This window comes from Apostichopus japonicus, chromosome 14 (genome assembly GCF_037975245.1).
Source record: "Apostichopus japonicus isolate 1M-3 chromosome 14, ASM3797524v1, whole genome shotgun sequence".
In the NCBI taxonomy this organism is placed as follows: Eukaryota; Metazoa; Echinodermata; class Holothuroidea; order Aspidochirotida; family Stichopodidae; genus Apostichopus; species Apostichopus japonicus.
Window position 1 is genome coordinate 17,367,888 of NC_092574.1, and position 25,684 is coordinate 17,393,571.

General features: G+C 36.9%; 1 protein-coding gene across 4 annotated transcripts; it reads left to right on the forward strand.

Moving 5' to 3' along the window:
* Positions 1-1,312: 1,312 nt before the first annotated feature.
* On the forward strand, positions 1,313-24,940 carry LOC139979634 (phosphoribosylformylglycinamidine synthase-like). Of its 4 annotated transcripts, none has more exons than XM_071990630.1 (24): positions 1,313-1,527; positions 1,991-2,145; positions 3,643-3,778; positions 4,607-4,917; positions 5,433-5,541; positions 5,799-5,939; positions 6,466-6,593; positions 7,192-7,320; positions 7,636-7,896; positions 8,571-8,801; positions 9,828-10,051; positions 11,032-11,157; positions 11,984-12,115; positions 12,732-12,962; positions 13,437-13,617; positions 14,032-14,115; positions 15,406-15,561; positions 17,372-17,488; positions 18,501-18,652; positions 19,514-19,733; positions 20,228-20,428; positions 21,147-21,293; positions 21,693-21,848; positions 22,267-24,940. In XM_071990630.1, the coding sequence occupies exons 2-24, from the start codon at positions 2,004-2,006 to the stop codon at positions 22,578-22,580; spliced, it is 4,029 nt and encodes a 1,342-aa protein (XP_071846731.1). In that variant the 5' UTR covers positions 1,313-1,527; positions 1,991-2,003; the 3' UTR covers positions 22,581-24,940. The 4 variants fall into 4 exon arrangements, with proteins under 4 accessions (XP_071846731.1, XP_071846730.1, XP_071846733.1 ...); XM_071990629.1 differs by having other exon boundaries at positions 1,995-2,145; XM_071990632.1 differs by having other exon boundaries at positions 1,313-1,513.
* Positions 24,941-25,684: the final 744 nt, after the last annotated feature.

A 25,684-nucleotide genomic window follows, 5' to 3' on the forward strand; every position in this document is an offset into this window, starting at 1 on the left:
TATTATCTTCTTTGGAAATGCAGACGACACTGAGGGAGGGGGGGGGGGAGACACCATTAAGTAACTACGGTCATGTGTTTTCTTTCTTTCTTTTTTTTGTTTTTGTTTTTCCTTTTCTTTACAGGGAGTCCTCTACTTTGTTAAGCCATCTGAAGGTTTTTCAGAGGACTTCCTATCACATTGTATATATTCACGTGATGAAACAAAATAAATCAATCAATCAATGTGTGTATGTACTGACGACTATGAAATAGTACTTAAATGTTTGTTTGCTACCTCCCCCCCCCCCTCGCCACCCCCCCAATCCTCCCACTCCCTTCGCTCTCCATCCCATCTCGTTCTGTTATCCCTCTAATGGAGTATTCGGTCGCCAGTATAGTCCCGAATTGAACCAATTTAGCTAAGGCATGTTCGTGAAGTTACAAAATCTGCAGGAATATGTCAGTGTGCCTGGCATATTTGAAGTGACCAATTTGGGGAGTTCCTGATAAGCATTGAGCAGTTTGTTATGATGTAATCGTAACAATTTCCAAACAGGTGGAGAACTGACAAGTAACTCTGTAGCACTTCCAATCTAAAAAGAAAAATCGTCTTCGAACTGGATACAAACCGTTTCTTCCATCGCTTCATTCAAGCGAATCATTCCCGCGACGCTACCCCTTTAATAATAACTCTACCCCTTTAAATAATAACGCTACCCCTTTAATAATAACTCTACCCCTTTAATCAATTCAAGCAAACATTCACGCGACGCACCTATTCAATGCGAGCACACACGTTCAACCGGATTATACAGTTGTTTATTATTCTGCCGATTCGAAGTAAGCTATCACATTCATATGATACGGATTCTAAAGTCAAGCCACCTTTTAAATCATGAGTGGAGTTATTCATTTAATTTCAACCAAAAGTACGGAAGCGTAGAAGGGACATTGCATTGACGAGTTACCAACTTGACAAAACGACAATTATCTGCAAATTGACGAGTTGACGAGATGGTAACGTGACAAAATTCAGAAAATTGACGTTTTGATGAGTTAACGGATCTCGTCAATGCATCAATTTTCTGCAAATTGACGAGTTGCACACTTACTACCATCTCGACAAGATGACAAAATTCAGAAAATTGACGTTTTGACGAGATAACGGATCTCGTCAATGCATCTACGCTTCCGTACAAATGAGAGTGGTCGAAGAAATTGAGAGGAAAAATAATCGTTAGAGAAAACCACTGATCTACGTTAGTGTAGATCAGTGAGCCCAGCCCGAGTGTTTGCAAAGAGATTGTGATTGTGATGATCGGTCATTAGATGGCGGGCTTCCATAATTTATGAACAGAGTTCATGAAGTCGATTGGTAGAAATAATTATTATGTACATGCTAATTGCATGATCTGCACTTTGTTATTACAATGTGAACAACATGTGGGAAATTCGGCGGGCTTAGCAAGTAATGTTTATAACACTTTACTAACACTACAGAGACAGTAAATCCCAACTGGAACTTGGAAGTGGTGAGCTCAAACAGGTGTTCTATGAATATGATATTTAACCTATCCGTGGTATTCACGGCCATTTATCTAATGATATTAACTAAGTTGTATGTTATCTACTGTGGTTTCGTCGGAAACATTGAAGAGAATATTGCTTTCATGTTGTTCCTAAGTTAGGACTTGACTTTGAGGCCCCAACCCCTATATTATACTGGGCCTATGACTGGGCTAGACAGAACAGGAGCACCCAACTTTTGTCACACAGTATTTAATATGTAGGCCTAGGTTATAAATGAAACGCAAGAACATCACATGGTTCCTGTAAACTTTATTACATCATGGCCATCATTGGCAATGTTTGGTGACCTGATTTACCAAGTAGTGATTTACAATTTTGAGAACCTCTCAGTGTTGTGGTTCTATATCTGTTTGTTCCATCTATCTGTAGTGTTGTAAGTTGTAACCTTATTTACTGTGTTTTTGCTCTTTCTTGTTCAATCAGATAATAAAAATGGGGCTTGTTAAATTGTACCAGGTGCCAGCACTCCACCCAGGAGCATTTCAAACCACTCTGGCTAAAATCTCTGGTGTTTTAAAAGATGCAACAAATATCAACCTGACTACAGAAGCTTGCTACTATATTGATTCATCAAGTAAGTTTTGATAGACTTTTTTAACCTCCTCTGGAAAGAATGCTCAAAAAGCAGTAAAGATCAAACTAAAGTATTGGTTAGACCTAGACAAAATTTGTATTAGGTAGTTTTGGGCTGTAGGAGAACAATTAATTTGTTTTTTTGTTGTAAAATATTATAATTCATCATTTTATGTTTATTTCTGGATGGCAAAAGGCACATTTTGAAGGTAGCATGCTCAGATCCAGTACATCGGTAATCAACATGCAGTTGTTGGCCTTAACTACACCAAATATATAATTGTTACAAAGCAAATTGTAATTTTATTTTAACTATTTCCATATTATAGACAAATTTCACACCATAATTTACACTGTTTTATCCCTGCTTCAGGAGCCCTTGCTTCAGTAAGTTTAGCAACTAGTAATGCCTGGTAATAACCTGTTAGTCAATGTAGACGACCGTTAGCTAGCTCAGACACTTTGTTTGGAGTAAAGTTTTGGCCAGGTTTTCGTTTAAGCTGTCATTTTTTTCAGATCCTCTTCTACAGCAGTCCCTAAGCTTTTAGGCTGACAAACCAGGATCTTCAATGAGGACTGATATACAACCTCCAACTTAAAAGAATCAATGCGCAGTATACATGAGAGCCATCTTGAATTATGGACAATATGTTCAAGAACTAATTTATTTGATCTCTGTCAGCAAGCTCTGAAAACATTAAGCATCACTACAGTGGACTTGCGAACTTTGGGTCTTTTCTCGATAGTTTGCAACTCGTCGCTATACTACCCTATAAGATTATTCTCCCCAAACTGTTAGTGAAAGAGGCAGGTTTCTTAGACATAATATTCTTCGTAATACTTTCTTGGAATGATTTTAAATGGCAACTGAAGGCTGCACAAGTTGAAATGATGTTCAGCTCACAATGTTAAACCCATTGATCAGTTCTCACATCTGGTTCTGTTGCTGAGAAATCAAACAACATTTTTTTCCTCTCATGTCAAATGTTGCATTGTACGAAATGTGTGATGACATTCTTGGGATACATATAAAGTATGTACTACATCTCTAGAAGGATTTGAAGCAAAACTAAACAATCAATGTTTGATATGTATACAGAATCCTACAGCCAATGAATACTCATGTCTTAAATTATGAATATTAAATTACTTACAGTAACTGGTTTCCGTACATATAGTCAGTCTGTTTCATATACAGTGGTGCAAACCAAGTAAAATTTCATAACGGTTTTTAATTTGATATTTTCCAACTTCATGTTAAACTGATATTGAAATTATGCTTATTCGTTATATACATTTTATATTAGTATTGACATCCTGAAATAATTGCACCTGTAGGATTTCACACAAACTTTGAAACATGGTTCATGGCTGCTAGGAGCTCAAGATGTCATCTTCTCTTGTCATCACCTCGAATCATCAATGTGTCCTCCATTTTCAGTCATTCCAGCACTTGGTCACCCGTTCTGAAGACCAACGTATATTCTTTTCTCAACAGGCCCTTTGACAGATGATGATGTCCAAAAGCTGAGATGGATATTTGCTGTTTCATTTGAGGAAGCGATGGTCAAGAAGGAAACAAGTTTAACTGACATTGATTCAACGACCTCATACTTCGTTGAAATTGGACCAAGGTTAGACTGTACATCATAATGACAGTTTTATATTCTCACATACACAGAAATTTGATTAGAATTTTGTCAACAAATATATTTATATATGTTCACAATACTGACAAGAATGAGTTTATCTTTAATATATGTAGATTTTGCTAGCATATGATTTTTGCATATTTTGTGATGGGATGTTGGAAAGATATTCCAGAGTGAAACTGAGTAGCCTAACTTAAAGAGTGGCATATTCGAAGCATACAGATGAATTTGGCGCTCAAATTGTACTGTTCTTGAGATATTGACAGTTACAGCTGTCACATGTTATTCTGTATGTGAACTTGCTGTGCATGCAAGCAAGTCTGTTGTCATAAGTCATCACGAAACGTTTTGTGTGATCAAACTAACAATATCATTTGTCTATAGATGCAATTGGAGATTTGAAATATAACCAACTGTTTTAACCAAACTGGGGATTGTCATTTTCATTTTGACACCAAGCTTAATTTGATTCCCATTAGTCATATAGTACTTACTTTATGGAGGGCAGTGTGGTTATCCAGCCATCTAAAATGAAGTAACTACATCTGGGAAAGGGAATGACATTTTTCGCTCATACATAATCACTTGATCACAGACTCCTGTCAACAGTACCAGAAATATAAACTCAATTCGCCCTTAAAAATGGATTAACTCGTGAAAAATCTATTTGTAGCCTTCTGGTAAAGTGTACATGATACCATACACAGACACAATTCATTTGTTCTTTAAGTGGCCAGTGTATCCAAACACTAGCCTGTATTATTAATATTTTTGAGTTAACCAATTTGTTTCATTTTTGCTACCCATCAGACTAAATTTCTCTACTGCATGGTCAACTAATGCAGTCTCCATCTGTCATTCTGCCGGAATGTCCTCTGTTACAAGAGTCGAAAGGTCACGGAGGTTACTCGTCAATGTTCTGGGGGAAGATGGTTCACCCACAGAGATCTCTTTGCAAGATAAGAAAGAAATCTTATCTCTCCTCCATGACAGAATGACTGAGTGTAGTTATGACAGACCCTTGGAGGACTTTGATATTAACTTGCAGCCTGACCAGGTCTACGAGGTGGATATTCTTGGCCAAGGCAAACCTGCTTTGGAGAAAGCCAACAAGGACCTAGGTATTAAACTATAAATAGATCCCTAAATGAATAGTTACATACCTTAACAGTTACATCATTGTTTCCTTCACATCTGCAGACCATTTTGGTATTTATTAAAATTTGGATATTTATACCAGAAATCAATTATAGTTGACTGCTGATTGAAAAAGAAGCCAATACTCTTTAAACTGTTTGCAGTAATACAAATATTTTGTTCATGGGCAGCCAGTTTAGAACTACCATTTACATTCACTTGATTGGGATATTCTGAATATGATTATTCAACCATATCTCATGATTATTCAACATTATTTCATGGTTATTCAACATTATTTCATGGTTATTTAACTATATCCCACTCATATAGGGAGGTTTGTGGTAGATGCATGAATGAAGTTCCAAGTAAATTTTGTTGTTCATGGCCCAATGTAAATATAGTCATATTATTCATAGTAGGAATTTTTGGACCAGACCAAACCTGCAGTTCATTCAGGTTGCCATAGAAACATTTCATTTTTTGCTTAACATTTCAGGTCTTGCCTTCGATGACTGGGATCTTGACTACTACTGTGATTTATTTGTGAACAAGATAAAAAGGAACCCCACCAGTGTGGAATGCTTTGACTTAGCTCAATCCAACAGGTGTTACTTCAGTATTAAGAAAATAAGTTTAAAGGAAGTGGGTAGGGAAGGAGGGGGGGGGGTGAGAGAGAGAGGGGTGTATTTCCGTAGTTCGTCTGGCATTACCAAGTATTTTGTTTCGCACAATTCAGGGCTCTTGGTTTGAGGGATTAGGGGATGTTTATTTGTCCCCCTTCAGACCCCATGTTGCACTGCAACATACCTGGTCAATGTGTTAATAAATTTTGCCGAAATCCCCATTTTCTTACCTTCTACAGTGAACATAGCAGACATTGGTTCTTCAAAGGCCGTATGATAGTGGACGGGAAAGAAAAGGATTTATCTCTTTTCAAGATGGTGATGCAAACTCAAGATCACAGTAACCATAACAACGTAATCAAATTCTCAGACAACAGTAGGTGAGTTTCTGATTGGATGTTTTGTACCATTTATGTCTGCCTGTTCCTGTTTTATGTAAAACTCTTTATTGTGCAGAGTTTTACCCCTAATTTTTTATGCTAATCAGGAGGGGAGAGTGCAGGAGGGAGGGGGGAGCAGAGAGGGGGGAGGGAGGGAGGGAGTGATAAATTTCTTACTCGTCAGGTGCCCTATTTATAATTATTTCATCTATTAGCTTTGGATTTCTGAAAAGAATACTAGAAAAAAGAAATGGAAAGTTTGAAAGTATCACAACAACTGGCAACAGCCAACTGGTTTGTCTGTCCTCTGGAAGCATCTAGAACTGGCTTACAATTTCCACAAGTTTACATCTGTAAAGTTATCATTTTGTAAAGAAAGACACATAAATTGTTTGGTCTAATTCGTCTTTCTGGATAAAACAAGGCCTTTCATTTCTTCAAGTTTCAAGGTGCACTATTCATTTCCTTGTTTTCTTCTTCCCTACTTGATGTTATATTGATATAAATTTACCTTTTTCTTCGTCAGCGCTATCGTTGGATACGAGGCAGAGATTGCCTATCCTGTTTCTAACGAGGCAAAGCCATCTTCCTATGAGAAGAGGCGACTGAAGAGACACATTATCTTTACGGCAGAAACCCACAACTTCCCCACAGGTACGGGATCTCCCTCAGTCGAACTAATTTTCAAGTCTCACCCAATCGTCCAAGTAGACTGAATATCTTCGTCTGACAACTGCAAGACCCTCGAAAGCTTCTTATGCCAAAAACAACTATTTTATATACAACGATATTACTATGTCAGATTTGCTATCATTTTATTCACATTTTAACAATAATAACCATGGCTATTCAGTCAGCTTTTAAGGAAGTTTCCTAGGCCGAAAACAACTGTTTTATAAACAACGATATTACTATGTCAGATTTGCTATCATGTTAATCACACTTCACAGTAATAACCATGGCTATTCAGTCAGCTTGTTAGGAAGTTTCCTAGGCCAAAATGTTGACTGATTGTTTTCAGTATCCCTCAAGTTTTATAAAGGTTGTCTTTTTAAGGTAGTTGATGTGAAGTAGTAGACGGCCTAAAGATTTTCACCCACTTTCTCTTAAACATCCTTCAGCAGTAGCTTCTATTTATAAGCTGCTTCTCTTGTAATAATTCCTTGATCCGAGTAGCCATAGGCCAATTCAATGGCATTGGCATATAAACCAGAGTGTTGGTTGACCCGTTGGTCTTGTGTTTAATCCGCAGGTGTGGCACCCTTCAGTGGTGCCACCACTGGTACCGGGGGACGAATCAGGGACGTTCAGAGCGCCGGCAAAGGAGCTCACGTCGTGGCCGGCACTGCTGGCTATTGTTTTGGAAATTTGAATATTCCAGGTAAAATTGAATGATTATTAGTATTATAATTTTCTGAATCTTCCAGTAACAAATGTTGCTTGGAATGAAAGGTAGTGACACATTGCATTTTGTCATTACAAATGTTTAAGAGAGGAACCAATGCTCGAATGTTGGCGGTAGAATGCTTGTCGTAGTTTCATCATGAGTGACTATTAGCATATTTGGGGGGCAAAACTTTTATGACCTATCAGAGGGCTTGTTAGGAACAAAACTAGCTACAGAGTTTGTTTACACTCAGTTGGTGATTCATTTTATATAACAGCTCTTATCTCTTTCTGATCTCTTCTCTGTCAGGGTACGATCTTCCTTGGGAAGACGATTCGTGGAAGTATCCGTCTAATTTTGCCTCCCCTCTGGAGATCGCAGTGGAGGCTAGTTCAGGTGCATCGGACTACGGCAATAAGTTCGGCGAGCCGGTGCTCTGCGGGTTTGCGAGATCGTTCGGCATGCAGCTGAGCGAGTCAGAGCGAAGGGAGTGGATCAAGCCGATCATGTTCAGCGGTGGAATAGGCACCTTGGAAGATGTCCACGTATCGAAGGATCCGGCAGAGAAAGGTGAGGATCGAAGGATCGAGGATCGACTTGGATGTGGATGAAGGACAAGGACATGAAGGACAATAACTACTTTTTAGGGGATAAAAGGAGCGATAGTTTGAATATGAAGGATATTTTGTTTCCATCTGAATATTTTGTTCTCTTTTTTCATATATGACCCCCAATCATTATGTCATGTGCCAATAGACTCAAGTCAAGCAGTTTCTGCCATTGACAGTAGTATGAAGTCTTAAGACAGTGACATATCAGCCAGCTGTTAACAATATTACCTATGAGGAACATGCTAAACAAGTCTGACTTATTGTTTAATCTGTATCTTGATATTTCATTCTCAATCTTTGAGGAGGGTTATACCTGCAGTTTCTTGGGGGTTATAGACATATGCAATGCTACCACAATGTATCAGAGTTGAATTACAGCATCATGGATGCTCGAGTTATATACATGAAGTATCCATCAAAGTGCTTTTCTATAGCAAGTCCTGTTACCCCAATGAAGTAATTGTTAATTTGAAATATGTTTAAAAACAAAATGGGAGAAAGGAAAGAATATAAAACGTAATTTTTAAAGTAAAATTTTTTAAACCAGAAGATTTAAATTTCACTCGCTCTCTCTGTTTGAATGTCTTTTTGCCCCTATTGAATTTCATATGTTTTTACTTTTTTAACAAACAGGAATGTTGGTAGTAAAACTTGGTGGTCCAGTCTATCGAATCGGTGTCGGTGGAGGGGCGGCATCTTCCATTCAAGTGCAGGGGGATAATACTGCGGAACTAGATTTTGGCGCAGTGCAACGTGGAGACGCCGAAATGGAACAAAAGCTGAACCGAGTGATCAGAGCTTGTTTGGAATGCCGTGAAAAGAATCCAATTTGTAGCATTCATGACCAAGGAGCCGGGGGAAATGGTAAGGTTTAGATAATACCCAATACATTCACACAGTTATCAAAGGGCTTGAACAGTAAATAGTCTGCAATTTTTGATTTTATTTTAACTTAAATTTTGGTTGAATTTTCTTGTTTTATTTATATGTTACATTTTAAGACATCTGTTTTAATGATCAGAGCTTGTTTGGAATGCCGTGAAAAGAATCCAATTTGTAGCATTCATGATCAAGGAGCCGGAGGAAATGGTAAGGTTTAGATAATACCCAATACATTCACACAGTCATCGAAGGGCTTGAACAGTAAATAGTCTGCAATTTGTGATTTTATTTTAACTTAAATTTTGGTTGAATTTTCTTGTTTTATTTATATGTTACATTTTAAGACATCTGTTTTAATGCATAATTGTAAGAGACAGTTTCATTCTGGTAGGTGTTGATTAACCAACCTCTAGCTAGGTCCTTTGAACCTGAGAAATTTGATCTACTTGGTGAGGTTTTCAAGTAATATTTAAGCTCTTCCCCCCCCCCCCCCCCCCCCTCAACAAACAAACCCCTTGCAACTACTTGCAACTACAACTAAATATGAAATTTAAGACTATAGACTGAATCTGCCTATTAACTCTTCTCAATCAACCTTTATCTCAGAAACTTAGATTTTTCATTGTATCTGAGAATGTTTAGAAAATCTGATATTGTTTCAATTCGGCTACATTGGACCAAAAGTTATAAGTTAACCAATAGCAATCTTTTATGTATATTTGATGTATGTTTTACAAATGTTTACATTTGCTTATTTCCTATTATGATATTTCTTGTGCATTTGTGTTGTAATCATGTTATTTTATGAACAAAGTAAGCACTCCTGTCTTTCAATATGTCGTCCGTGAGAGAAATGTACCCCCCCCCCCTTAAAAATGGTTTAGTATTACATTTCGTAGAGTAATGTTCCTTCTAATATGTAACACTATGGATACACCTTTAAATATTGAGATGGTGCAACATTTATGCTTGGATGATGCGTCCACTGTCCTTTATCACCATCTCTAGGTAACGTCCTGAAAGAGATTTCCGAACCTGCCGGAGCAGTGATCAGAACGAAAGACTTCCAGCTGGGTGACCCGACCATCACGACCCTTGAACTCTGGGGTGCAGAGTACCAGGAGAGTAATGCCATCCTGGTTAAATCGGAGGACGCTGAGAGGCTGCAACAGATGTGTAAGAGAGAGAGGTGCCCGGCTTGCTTTGTTGGTGAAATAACTGGTGATGGCAAGGTATGATTAGTAGCTGCTATTGTCAAATCATCTAGAAATACAAAGTTATTTATTTATTATTTATATATTAATTTATCTATGTAACTTTTGACAGATGGGTGAAACTCGGTCAGTATGAGTGCTAATATACCCCAAGGTCCTTAAAAGGAAAACGGAGTAAAAAAAATAGCAAAACTTAAGAAATATAGCAAAACTTAAGAAATAAAGAAAAACAGGATTAAAAGATGGAAGGAAAAGTAGCAGAAAAAATAAACAAACAAATTAACAACTAAAATGAAGTGAGGGTTTAATAAAAACTTACCTTTCAGCAAAGAGTAAAATCACGATATGAATAACGGATAGGAAGGAATCGAAGAGACCGTAAAGTGTATAAAAGACGTAAAAAGCATGAACAAATAGTTTTAAATATTCAAAGTTCAGAAAGATATTAGTTACAATTAGTATAAACTTGTAAAGTTGTATTTTAAAAGTGTTCAAAGATTTGCCATTTCTTAATCTCGATGGTAATTTGTTCCATTCTTTGGCAGCTAGAAGGCTAATCTATTTCAGCTATTCCATGAGTTTAATCCACGTTTTACTCAATCATTGTTCATAGTCAGGTTTAAAGGGGTATTCCAGTGGCAGACAGTGTCAAACTTATTGAAAAGAGAAAAGTATTTCACACTGTCAGCTGAAAATGACTGTCCCTAACCTGAGATATAGTTGACTGCATATAACCAATTTTGACTGTCAAACTTCTCGCTTGTGGAAAGGAAATCTTAAGAAGGCTTCATACAGATCAGTCCCTCAAGTAAACACTCAAGTGAATCATTTGGAAAGTGCATATGGGTTATGAAAAGCAACCAGGTACATTAAGTATTAATGAAGATAAAAGTTTAGCCAAATCTGGATATTGTATGTCGTGAAGGAAGACATTTTAGACTTGACTTAGATCGCTTGTGACGGACTTACATTTTTGTTTTGTTTTTCATTTCTGTTAGATTCGTCTGGAAGTAGAACAATCTGATCCGGTAACAGATGACGTCATTCAAGACAAGAAAAGACGTATCTGCACCTATCCTGTGAATCTAGATCTGGAGTGGGTACTTGGCAAAATGCCAAGAAAGGTATGTATCCAGTTCCATATTTTTTAAGTGAAAGTTCATGTTTAATGTATTTCACATGGGGTTGTCAACATTGCATCTCTCAGGACAGCATGTCACTTTAGTATTAATCATGTTAATAGCAATTGGAAATATTTTTGCTTTTTGCACTGGTGCTGTGGCCGAGTGGATAAAGGCGGTGGCATTTAAAGCAATGAGACTTAGCAATCAGGAGTTTCCGGGTTCGATTCCCAGTCGGGTCATAGTAAGGTGGGTTTTTCATCCAAGAGCAATCTATGGTGTTCCCATCTGAAATGACTTGCTAAATTGAAAAGATTCCAAATTTGAATTAAAATGCTACCCTACGTGTAAGTTGTATTCCGTAAGCCTTTTGCGGGCTTCTCCCACATTTGTGGCCGCTTAAGCATCGTAAAAATAACTGCTGATTTTTATTATGATTATTATTTTGCTTGATTAATGGAAATAGAGATTGACTGGTCAAGCTTATAGAACTCTATCATGGGATTAAAACAGATACTAAATAAGAACTAAAAAATGTTGTTTTGAAGCAGTTATTGCCCTGGCTGTCAATCACTGACAAGCTGGGGCATTAAAGTTCTGTCTGCTAAACTCAAAAACTGTTTTTCAGATCTATTAACTGTTCATCTTTGCACTTTTTGTGAAAAGCAAACCTCAAACATGGAATCAGCAACTGAAAGTTAAATTTTGAATTATCATTTTACTTGAGAGAACCATCTATATACACACATAATGTATCAGATTGTTAAAGTTTGTCAGCATTTAGGAGATAAAGACCTTGAATACCTGTTTGATTTACGTTTCTTTGAAGGTATTCCATCTCAGCAGAAAGCTGTCCCCGTGCAAACCCCTAAAACTACCTGACAATTTACAACTCAAAGAGGCTTTGGAGAGAGTCTTGCGGCTTCCTAGTGTTGCAAGCAAGAGATACTTGACAAATAAGGTACGGTATTCAAGAAATAGTTTCTGAATTTAATCTTTTTCTTTTTGTAGATTTTTCCTTTTTTGCTGCTCTTTGTTTGTTTCTGTTTTTGTACATTACACTCTTATTTTCACCAATATTTTGTTTGCAGCGCCGTGGTAACTTGTTATTTATCATATCTGTTTCTGTTTTATGTTTCTTGATTTCTCCCTGATTTTCAAATCATCTGAAAGGAGTATTGATCAATATTTTGGTAACTTTATTCTGTTCCACTGTTTTTAACATATTACATCTTGACAAAGAGAAAAGACTGGATGACTTCAGCTATAGTGACTCAACCAGATGTAATTTAATTTAAAAGAAAGATCGTTTTCCTTCATATGAGCATCAGAGAACCCAATCTAATAGCATATTGTACTATTTCTCTGAAACATTGCTATTGGTGCAGTATGATAACAAACTATGACATCATTGGAAAATATGGGACAGTATGACAAATGGACCACTACTGCGGTTTGCAGTTGGTTTGCACTTTCCTTGGTGTTATTAATCACAACCATGTGCAAATTCTTTTGTAAATTCTTTTGCATTTAGGAAACCCAGCCGTGAAATAACTATTGTTTTCTTCCGTCATCAGGTCGACAGATCAGTGACAGGACTGGTCGCTCAGCAGCAATGTGTCGGACCGCTTCACACTCCATTGGCCGATGTAGCAGTGATGGCGCTCTCTCAGTTCTCCACTGTCGGTTCTGCCACAGCCATCGGTGAGCAGCCGATCAAAGGGTTAATAGATGCAGGTGTTGGAGCAAGAATGTCAGTTGCAGAGGCCTTGACAAACTTGGTGTTTGCTCGAGTGTCAAACTTGAAGGTAAATTTGTTATTTTTTATACATATTTTTTTTTTTTTTTTTTTTTTTTTTATGTGTTCCCTCAAGGTACAAGAATTACTTGTAATAATGAATGTATGTTATTCCAGCTTAGGAGTGTAAACTATTGTCTCAATAAAATTGTTGAAAGTTTAAGGTAATGTTTGCCTGCAAACAAGATCATGCTGTTATCAAAACCTCACATTGGAATATTTGAGCAGATAAGTGGTGTGTTTGTAGCTTGTTTCTTCACTTCGCTAGTCATTACAATGTTTTACTTTTCACACCTTGACAGTTTTATGATATTACCACAGAATTAATAAAATTCCTGATTTTCATAAAGCACTTGCATTTGATCTGCCTCAAAAGGTATACCCATGAAAACCAGTTCCATTTCCTTTTTTTGTACTTTTTACATTCAAAATAGTAGAAGCACCTTACAATTTCGATTCCCATACTTATCTTTCTTATAAACAGGACGTTAAATGTAGCGGTAACTGGATGTGGCCTGCCAAGCTACCGGGTGAAGGTGCTGCCCTCTATGATGCCTGTCATGCCATGTGTGAGGTCATGGGTCAACTGGGAATCGCCATTGACGGCGGGAAGGATTCGTTGAGCATGGCAGCCAGGGTTGACCAAGAGACTGTAAAGGCTCCAGGTGGGTGACATCATTGGGTGCATGCCTTGTAAAGGTCAAATATTTAATGCGCTGGTGGAGAGAGTCTGTAGTGAAGTTAGCAGACAGCTCCAAACATACCAACTTTGCTGTGTGGAGTAGCAGGGATCTTCTTCATACACTGTGAATAGTGACTTGTTCTAACTCTGTCAGAAAAAAAGCTGGTTTTAATACTATTATGTGAACCAATATGGCCTTGGGTATGAGAGCACCTTACCAGCCTACCCTGCACATTGCTCCATTTGGGTATAGTAAGATTTTCATTATATATGATTGATATATAAATAAAAAAAATTATTCTTTCATCCTAAAAGAAACTCAATTGCAAAGCCCATGTTATACACAAGCAATGTTCTTTGACTGTCCACAAATGAATTCTTTATCGTTGACTCGCAGGATCCCTTGTGATATCAACGTATGTCGGCTGTCCAGACATCACAGCTACAGTGACTCCAGATTTGAAATGTCCAAATGGCAAAGGTTTGTGAAATTCTCAAATGACTAGAAACACTGGATTAATGTTACCATTTTTTTTTTTTTTGACAGCGATTTTATCCTTGATGACAAATTTGACCATTTATGGAGTGGTCATGAATAATAATGTATTTAAATTACTTACACATAACTAATCAGGACAGATTGCCCACTAAGTCAACTGAAGAGTGGCTATTATTTTGTGACTGAAATTCTGTTTACAGGCATTAGTAGGCATTCAGTAGAGTTTAGTTTTATCAGTTGGAAATCTTATCATTCAAACCATGTATTTTTGCCTCATCATGTTATGTATGTGTAGTATTTGTATAACTTGTCTGTTGGTGTTGTTGCACCATACTACCACACAACGTTGTCAAGAGTGGTCCCTTTGTCATTTAAAAACTAGTCTGAAGATTACAGCCAAATTTACACTAAGAGGTAACAAATACAACAACAATAATTTAAAATGTATCAGTCTGTTTTGCTATTCCCTTAAACCAGAGAGAAATTTTGCTGGCAAGAAAAAAGGGATTTTGCAATTTTGAGTAACATTATAATGTTCACGTGTGATCGGAATAGTTTGTTATTTTTCTTAGTCGGAGAGAGATGTGCCTCCTCTTTGTTCTGGAGAAGAAATAAATCTTGATGTCCATATGACAAATGTGTGATATAACAACAACACTCATGTATGTCATACATGCAAATTTGTTATGCCCTATTAGCATGGTGTCATATTGCATTGTTGGACCAAACTCACTGAACCTATACATTCCTACACTGGCTTTTACAGGAATATATTTATGTTTAGATCAGAGCACACAAGAATGCTACTTTGGATTTTTTTTTGTGATAACAAGACTTATAACAATGTTAAGTGTTTGTCATTGTGAAACCAAATTAAAGGAAACAAGTATAATAATAATAATAATAATTAATAATTAACAGTTCTTATATAGCGCAACTTACAATAAAGTCTCGCAGCGCTGTACTTAACCCTGGTCATTGGTAACTTGTCACACCTACACACCAAAGTGTGCACAATTCAAGCAATCTCTCCTGGGGCACCACAGTGCACCACAGCCACGTGTCCCCTGGGGGACTTCCCATAGGGTGCAGCCACAAGTCACCTCGCAGGTCCCCATTTATACACCTGGGTGAAGAGAGGCAATGGAGATAAAGTGCCTTGCCCAAGGAGACAACTCAATGATCTGGCCAGCGCTCGAACCTGTAATCCTTAGATCACAAGTCCACTGCCTTAACCACTTGACCACAACAAATATATATCCTTCCTTCCAGGATCCCTACTCTACGTGGATTTGAGCGGTGGTAAATCCCGGGTCGGGGGTTCAGCTCTCGCTCAATGTTACAAACAGCTCGGTGATTCTGTGGCTGATCTAGATGACCCTGCTCTCTTGGTAACAGCGTTCAACATCACACAAGACCTCTTGAAGGGTAAGAAAACATTAAAAAAGATGCATTTATTATAAATTTAATAGAATTTAAGAAAGAAATTATTTTTTAGTGATGGATTTGAATCGTTGCCCTGAGAATTAAGTCCTGTGCTCTAATATTTTTTTTTAGTTTTTTTTTTAGTTTTTCAAAGTTCACATGTAGGTTATGAAATAACCTGATTCAATCAAGAGCTTTTTGTCACACGGACATTTCTCAAAGTAGCATAAAAAACAAACATAAAAAGCACATAGACATTACAACTAATTTGACGTTACCCCAATTTTATCAAATGAACTGGTTCAATGAGTATCAATTTCACCAATATTCCAGGAACTGGAGACTGTCGGCTCAACACATGATCTCATTATGTCACATGACTTGTCTGACTTTGGCTTGGGTTTGTTTTTCATTGGGCAATCTCTGACAATATGATCTAGGTTCTCACACATAAAGTAAGCTCTTTGAGTTGGTTTAGAACTAACTTGACTGCTAGGTTTTCCCTATACTTCCTCTTCTGATCAAATTTATTGTGCTTCTGTTGGCCTGTTAAAAAGGCCCCCCCCCCACTTCTTAGATGGGCCTGCAAATACATATCTGCCAATTCTGTGAACTTGTCGACGCTTGAAGGGTTTCTTTCCTTAATGAAGAGAGTGAGGTCTCTCTCAATTGTATGCAATAATTGCTCCATAAGAATGAGATATAGGTAGGGTTCGTGTTTGTTTATCTTTCTGCAGTGGTAGTGTTTATGTAGAAATAGCAATCAACTGCTCTAGATATGACCACTAGGACACGATTAAAAGTGCATTCAAGAGTTGTCATGGGAACTGAACGATGACATGCTGTTTACAGTTCACTGACTTAACTCCTACCAGGCAGCAGGAGCTTGTTTACAACCATCCAATTTGAACAGAATAAAAATAGAAAGAAATTTAGAGGTTATAACTTGGAAAGTACTATTTTATCGGTCTCTGTCAAGGTTTTAACCTTGATCACGGCTTGAAAAGGATAGATTTGACTCATTTATTTATATTTATATCTTCTGGTTGGTGCCCCGATTCAATAGCAAAGCTATATAATCAATGCACAAACACTGAGTATTATGTATACCAGCAATACTTTATTGACTGAGGGAATGCAAGCATTAGCTGATATTGCCGACACACATTAGAAATACTCTCTACCAACATGTCAGTGCTGCTATCAACAAGTTCCAGTCAGATAGGCCCTCTACTTGTGAAATGGACAAGAACATGGAGAAGGACCAGAAATTTAGTAAAATGTTACCTAGTGCTTCTGCAACAGTCGATATGATGTTATACCTCATGGAAGGCCAAGAGTGCAATAACTAATGTGTGATATGCTTTATGTGTACCTGATGATGTGACCAAAAGTATTTCATTCCTTTAAATCATAATTCACTCATTGAAGAAAGAAAAATTCCCACTCATTTACAACCCCCCTCCCATCCTTTCCATTTGAAGAAGTTATGTCATAACGTACTCCGTAGCACACTACAAGGTATTTCCTTAAAATGAGATTACAAAGGTTCAAACTAAAAACAATGCCAAAAAAAGGAAATGAGAAAGTTAATGAGCAAATTATTAATGATTTCATTTGGTTCTCAATATTTCATTGCCCAGAGGCTCTTTCATACTATGTGTTAATTACTTCTTGAAAGCAAAATTTGGTATTGCACATATTTCTGTCTGATTCTGTTGAATTTTTTTTACAGGTGTGCAATACTCTTGACTGTTTATAGCCTTTGTTTTGCTCACATACAAGACTTAATTTGTTGTTCATCATCCTTCAGAACGACTGGTCACTGCTGGCCATGATGTGAGTGATGGAGGGCTTATCACTTGTTTACTGGAAATGGCTTTTGCAGGAAATCATGGCATGGAAGTCAATTTGTCAAAACCAGCTGAAGGTAAGATTAATAGCTTAAGTGAGAAGCATTGAGATCCATGGCCCTGTCTCATAGTGGGTAAGGTGGTTCTCAAAAGTGATATCACAGCTCGGAGGGCAGTCATTTGTTGATGCGTATGGAGGATGTTGATCACACCAAACGTCTTACAGCTAACATTGTGCAACGTTTGGCAATCCAGTACAGGCAAATGAAGGCATTAATATTGTCAAGCACATACAGTGCGTCCAAACATTGGTTTAAACACATTTCCGCTAATATATTGTATTGTGCTTCTTTTTTAAAGCAGGTGAGATTTTAAGGTTTTAACAAGCAATAAACTTAATACAGGAGCACTCATTAGGCTAGAAATGCCACAGACAGGTTTCTACATTGGCATGGTAATCTGTGCTGGGTTTGATAGTACAGTTCAGTACTAGTGGAGCTTTTGAATGGTAACAATGCATACTGTGATCAACTGTTTTAATACTCCACTGAAAAGCAACTTGTTTGAGTTTTGTAATCAAGCTTCCAGGAATCTTACCGAAGCTTTTGAGAAATAGTTTTGCAGATGGTCCAAATAGGGCATCTTCCCAACCTTTTGCACCAAGTGAGCGTTATCTAGCGTGTAATCACATTCAAGTATCAAATTAGACGTTTTCAATAACTAACTTTTGTCTTCCACACGACGTGATTAGTCAAAATTAATGAAATGCAATTAATGCATTGCTATGGAAGTTTAGTATCAAACAGCATCATTGAACAGATTGAACAGAATAATTACAAATGGTTGCATCAGTATTAACAAATTATGGTCCTACCTCTGTACAATCTGGAAGGCCTACTCAAAATTGAGAAATTCTAAATTTCTGCCTGATTAATCACCAACTTGCCCTGTCTGGGAACTAAAGTGCAGTACTGTATTCATATTGGGTAATACTAAGCTTTACTTCAAATTTTGCAAAAAGTGGTAGTAAAAAATTCACCATATTCTGCTAATTTTGTACACCTCTGCTTTGCTTGAAATATTTTACAGCCTCATTGATCGATTATCTATTTGCTGAAGAAGTTGGCTGGATTCTTGAAGTGGAATCTTCCTCTGCAAATGCTGTTGCTAAAAGGTTCACTGATCAGCAAGTTCCCTGTCATGTGATTGGTCAATCGACTGGTGAAGGAAGTGAGGCAAAAGTAAGTGCCCCATATGGTACAATTTCATTATATTAGTGGTACCTCTTAGTTCAAGGAGAATAGTTTGAATGTTCAGACCTTCAAGGTTAAAGGTTAAGATGTTATTTAGTTTTTTCTGTTTTCTTGTTTTTTGTTTTTGTTTGTTATCGAGTATTTTTATTTGTTTATTAGTTTTCTGCAAAATATGAAATATTTTGTATTGAAGGGATTATCAAGCTCCTGGATAGTTGCATTCAAGAGAGCTATGCACACTCTCATTTTAATAACTTGATAACATATTAATTAAGCTGATTTTTACCCTACTAAGCCACTGTTGTATATGTTTAAATTACCAACAAACATATTTGATGCCTGTTGAGTCAAGCACAGTCGATGTTCTCTTTGTCATGTGTAAAGATAGTGTTGCTATGGACCATAAAAACCTGTGGTTACTAGAGGTTCAAAATGGAGGCAGTAAAATGATTCTGTAAAGGTGCTTTACCATTAGAAGATAATACATGGGAGCCATTTTATTCAGCTAGGCTGTTAATGTTTGATAGATGCAACGTTTTAAGATAGGTTAAAGCTAAGTGCTACCATGAAAGTAGGAACAGTTAAAAATATGATTCAGTGATCAGTAGTCATGTTATTGTTGAAGAATGGGATAATGTAGTAATATTAATCGCATGCAACTTTTAAATAATGTGTGGAATGAATAGCTGCTGCACATGATTGCAAAGATTGTAATCCAAGGTTTGGCTTACTTGCATAGATCAATGACATGGATGTCTGATATGGAAGTGACCCTGCATGACCATATTGGCCTGACATGCTCCTACTACATAAATAAAAACTTTAATAACCATTGCTTGTTTTTGCCAGGTTTTGCTATCTGTTGACGATACAAATGTCCTCGACGAGAGCATGGTTCGTCTCAGAGATGTTTGGGAGGAGACAAGCTTTCAGCTGGAGAGGTTACAGGCAAATCCTAAATGCGTTGAGGAGGAATCGAGTAGACTGTCACAAAGAAAATCACCACCGTTTAAAGTTACTTACGATCTTGATAAGAACGAGAGGCTTTCACAACTAACAGAGACATCCGGTTAGTTTTTTCTGGCTTATTTCCAAACCTGAATAAAAAAATCTCAATATGTGTCATAAGTTTTGGTTGAATGAAAATGTTAGTTTCATATTTATAAAAATATGAAATATTAAGAATTAACAAGACAGTAATATATGTATCAGTTTCCTTCATTCTTCTTCTTGTGCGTTTGTGTTTGTCAGGAAGGATCTTTGTGTCAGGGCTGTTGGTAAATACACCTGTTTGACGCAAGATCGCTTCAAGTTCAGCCAAATGCATCGGTCAATGAACAATTTTGGTATTCTGGCCAACAAAATAGTAATTTTTCACTGTAGTAATTTTATACTAACAGGAAAAAGAAAACCAAGCGTTCTCTGATGAGTGATGTAGCAGATGTAAAGAGAAGATCATAAAAAATGAAGAATATGCTATAAAGACAGCTGTCCTATACCTTGTAGGAAACATTTTAATGTCTTCTTGTTTCACTTTTGTTATTTCTTTGTTTTAATTTAAAGGCAAGCCAAAAGTTGCAATTATTCGTGAAGAAGGCAGTAACGGTGACCGTGAAATGATAGCTTCTTTCATGATGGCAGGATTTGAAGCCTGGGATGTGAACATGCAGGACCTGATGAATGGCATTATTTCATTGGCTGAGTTCAGGGGTGTGGTCTTTGTGGGCGGTTTCAGCTATGCAGATGTAGCTGGTGCCTCTAAAGGTAAAATGATTATGTTACAGGAGTGTACCATATACTCATTCATTTAAAATGTCTATTGAAGGTTACTATTTCACTCTTTTGAATGTTAATCTTATTTTCAAAGAATAAAGTCATGTTTGGGCTAGCATAGGATCCATCCAGGGACCTTATGATTGATTACACATGATGTGCGCTACCAATTGAGGTATCCATCTCCTAAATTGATGGGAATCCCTATAGGGCCACTACTTTACTGGGGAGGCGTGTTGGGGGGGGGGTGGTTCCAGTTAGAAGCCACATTACCTTGATTCCCATTTGACACAGGGGCCTCAGTCCAATTTCGTTTGGTACAACCCAGAAAGCGACAGGGAAGGAATTTCAAGGGTTCAATTGTCTGCTGTTTATTTAAATAAATGAGTAATAAAATTGAATTGAAAACTTAACAAGCAGTAGTAAGCAAATTTTGAAAGAGCAGAGGAGTTGATGCTAGAGAGCAATTGAACTCAGTTTGCACAGGATTACAGATCCTGTACTGTACCATCTGAGCTGCCGGGTGATTTCTAGGTAGCAATCTCTGTTGAACATTTCTTCGCTGGGATACATTGAAATACATTCATTCCCTGTTTCAAATAACTATGAAAATATATAAATGAATGCTGTGTGTGCGTGCATCATGATCATCATGCTATTTGGTTTTATAAAAGTCATTAAAGTTAATTCCTTACTTTTAATTCTTCAGGATGGGCGGCAGCCATTCTCTTCAACGATACGGTCAGGTGTGAGTTTGAGGCCTTTAAAGCCAGAAAGGACACTTTCTCGTTGGGTGTCTGCAACGGTTGTCAACTCATGGGGCTTCTCGGATGGGTAGCACCAAATGTCACTTCAGGTGAGTATTGAAATACTAACAGATCAACACCTTTGACATAATGACAAGGAATTTACAGAACTGGGAGTGAGGGAGGGGAGGGGGAGGGCCTCTTAATAGGGTTACATCCAGTAGAAAAGTGATCAGGGGTCAGATGTATTACTTTTCTGAGTAATTTAAAAACAAAAATTAAAACCTTAATCATTTTGTTATAAATGTGACCTCTCCTAGTCAAACACCCCCATCTTTTTTGGTTTCTTTGAAAAGATTTTTATGTTTGAAGTAGTTCTTTTGGTTTTTAACTTCTGAATTTAAGTCATCAGTCATTACTTGCATTACTCAACGACCTACAAGTACGTAGTATCCTCCAGTGTTTTAAATCTAGAGGTGTTTTCTTTTCTTGCTTTGCCCCGTCTGTAGAGAGCAGCCCCAGTCGCCAGGGTATCAGTTTCACCAACAACAAGTCAGAACGTTTGGAGTCTCGTTTCGTGAGTGTGAAGATTGCAAGAAGTGCTGCTATTATGCTTCAGGACATGGAAGACTCAGTCTTGGGTGTCTGGGTAGCCCATGGAGAAGGTAATTTTAAATTTATTTTATTTGTTTCAAAAGTCAAATTTTTCTGAGAACAAGTTATCCTGGCAAAATGCTGTTTTCATACATGATACTCAGTGCCCATTTTCTATTACATTTAATCTGCTATATAAAAAGAGCTATTCTAGCAGCTAGCATACAAACAGTCATAACCTATACACATACAGGATTGGTGTATGAAATGGGAATGAATTCATCCGAAATATTCACTAATTCATATCTTCATTGATATTGTTTTGTACTAGTCAATGAGAAAGAGCTGTAACAAGCAATCATTATTTCCAAAATACTGCAGTGCCTGACTAATGTCAACAGATGGATCTACTTTGATGGTTTGTTTTGAATAAGACTACCCTCTCGATGCTTCTATGACAGATGTTTTCTTCTCTCGTCCGTCACTCAGGTCGCATTAGATTCGCCAACAAAGACACCGAAGACTCTGTCGTTAACAACGGCCTCATAGCGGCTTGGTTCGTAGACGACAGCGGAAGAGAGACCACGCAGTATCCTCAGAATCCAAACGGATCACCCTACGGAATGGCTGGGCTATGCTCGGAAGACGGCCATCACTTGGCAGTGATGCCCCACCCCGAGAGGGCCACGCTCCGCTGGCAGTGGGCCTGGATGCCATGGGAATGGAGGCAGACAGTTAAAGTGTCGCCATGGTTACGCATGTTTGAGAACGCATACTGCTGGTGTCTTGAAAATAGTAGCTAAGTTATACACAGAGGCTGTACATATGATAAATTGTGTGAATAAATTAGTGTTAGGTGCCACGATCTTGGTAGTATTCCCGTTTGCTTTTAAAGCATTATTCAAGATAACCAAATTGTGAATCCTCATTTCACAACAGCAGCAGGGACGATAATTCTTGACCATTATTATTCCTCAGTCAGTTAGTCAGGCTGAATTACTTTTACGACTTAAGAAAAATCTGAAATGGACTTGGCGCTATTTATTATGTAGGACAGCATTAAAAGCTATGATAACCAAGTTAAAGAGGCCTGGTCTTGTTCACAGTACTAGTTTATATTGGATCAGAAATCACTCATCTGTTAATATCGTTTACCTGTGTGATATACAGATTTGCTGCTTATTTTATCTTGCCATTTTGAAACTTTCTGAACATATAGTAATTTGTGAGTCTGTAGTTTAAATGTCACAATAGATGCAAATTATCTTGCTTTGCAAAATAATATGCACACATTATCTGGATATCCCTGAGATGTCTGGATGGTCACTGTTTGTTATTGCTGTTTTGTCCAAGGCACATGACATCTCAAACTGATCACAAAATCTTGAAATATTTCACAAAATTGCTTAAGGTTTGCAAATTTTTGTTTTTTGGGGTTTGGTTTGCTTTTTGCATTTGATGTGATTAATACCAAGTAAAATGAAGTCTGTCACTACTGTATTTTAGTCACATTAACATTAGTTTATTTGCTAGTTCATTTATCAGGAAAGAAAAACACAAAGTCAACTGCATTGGCTTATGACTTTGTTCTCAATAAATAGACTTAAGATGGCTGACAAATTTGATAAGCCACTTCCAATGCTGCTGGTTGTCTTTCACAACTTAAAAAATATCTTGTTGAACAAATATAACATTAATTTTTTGCTGTTAATAGCACTACTTTGAATTAAGCTATGAGAAATATGAGTGCACTACTTTAAGTGTCTGAATAGAACCTTCTTTGACTGTTATCAAGTTGTTATGGTACTACTCAAATGTTACAATGTTTAGAAGAAAATTGTTTGGAACATCCAAAAAAATTGTATTCAGTCTATCCATAAAAACATTAATATAACTGGAATGTGCACCATATTTGTATTATTCATGATATTGCTCTACTCCAAACATTTGTTTCGTCATGTTTTTACTTTACTTGAAGTTTCTTTGTTTATTTGCAGGGATTTAGTCCTTAGTGTGGAATGATTAATATCCATGAGTCATCAAATAGAAGAAAGGGAAAAGAAAAAGGCATTTGTGCTTTTGACCATGGTTTACAGAGGATTAGTATTATTTTTGTCAGCGGTGAATTGATCCATTTAAAGAATGACAGTGAGAGCCTGACCCAATATTTTCCCAATTTATAACCACTGAGTAGTTAAACTCATTTTGCATTCCACATTACAACAGGGTACACAAGTTCATTATCCATTTGATGTGACTATTCATGTACATAAAATTACTTCTCAGATTTTACAGTGTTTGCACTGCATTATTGTAGGGGATGCTATTAAAAGGATAGCTCGAAGGAATTATTTAACTTTTAACTATGAAAGAGGAACGTATTCTTAACATCCTGGTGAAATTTGTATGCAATTCCTTCTTAATGTTATCAAGATGTTGATAATAGAAATTGTCACTGTTTGTTCCCTAAGTGAACTTGAAGCAAGCAGGCAAGATGTCGTAGTTGCATACTGACAGTAAAATGAAGTGTTTTTCCCTCTATTTTTTACTTTATTGTTTTGACCCTGCATTGGCTAGAGTTTCCACTAAACCCAAAACAGATGTGAAGTTAATGATATGCCAATGACTGAGGTGTGTTCAAACTGAGGCATACACCATATTTTAAAAGTAAGAAATTGGATGTTAAGTTTAAAGAAAAACATGAAATTTTTCAGTGTGCTTCTTTGAAGTCACACCTGTTTGCTTCAAGTTTAAGATAGAAACATCAATGTCATTAAATATACATTTTGTTTATATGTTGATCTGTTTGCAAGGTCAATGTTTTGAGTTGTTCCTTAGCAAATTATGGAATGTGCTGTATGTAAAATTGAGTTTAAGAAAGGAATAAGTGTAACAAGAAAATCATTCCAAAGTACCTCAAGTAATTCAGCCTTATGTGTGTCCGTTGTGGTTTTGGTTTTATGGGTTGCTTTTTTTTTTGTGTTTGCACATGATGTAACATCTAAAAATGTTTCTGCACATAATTTTTGGGTAGCAACTTATTTTGGAAATATGAGGCTTTAATTTTATTGACCTGCTCTGGAATGAAACTTCTGCTATCTGGTGAATAACAAATTAGATATTGATTGGAAAGGTATCAATACAAAGAGATGCATCTTAAAAATATTCTGCCTTTTTTTTTCATTGTTTATTCATTTTTAATATTTCAGCTATATTGCCCACCTTCTTGCACATTCAAACAATGTTTAGACGGACTTTTCACATTCCATTGTGCAAGGAATTTAAAAAAAAACGCCAAAGTTTGTTAGTTTTGACCTTTAAAAAGCTGGCAACACTTCATTCCCAATTTAAATGGTTAAAGTTTATTGTTTGGTTTGAACTGCAGTAAAATGGCAGTACAAAGAAATTTTACAAATTGTTATAGTGAGCTTTTTGCATAAAATTTGAGAAATTCAACAAAACTTGGTAGATCAGGATAAGACACAATTCCCATCCTGGTTTTATAGCACACGCTTGCAAAGTTGTAAACACAAATGTAATTCAGTGATGAAAATAATAGCATCATTTTTGCACTTTAGCCCTTTTACAGAACAAAATACGGTGCTGCGTGAATGGTTTCATCAGTATTCACGCATCTAGTAGTAATATTTAGACCTAGATTATATGTAAATATTCCAGGTGTATTAAACAATAATCCAAATTGTTAACTAGTCATCCAATTTTATCAACTGATAATCCGGTTTATCGTCCAAGAACAACCCTGAATTTCGAGTTATAAACCTGGATAGTTGATCGATAATCCATGAATTTTTTACCGATGAGCCAGGTTTGTCGTTGAAAATCCTTGATTATCGACTGATAACCTATATTTTCGATAGATATTTCAGGTTTATCGGTAGTTAATCCA

Bases quoted from the DNA above. Each gene is read 5' to 3' on its own strand.
- LOC139979634 (XM_071990630.1), top strand. From the start codon at position 2,004: ATGGGGCTTGTTAAATTGTACCAGGTGCCAGCACTCCACCCAGGAGCA. The intron at 20,429-21,146 runs GTAAAATGATTA...TTAATTCTTCAG, and splicing joins TGTAGCTGGTGCCTCTAAAG to GATGGGCGGCAGCCATTCTC. The intron at 21,849-22,266 runs GTAATTTTAAAT...TCCGTCACTCAG, and splicing joins CTGGGTAGCCCATGGAGAAG to GTCGCATTAGATTCGCCAAC.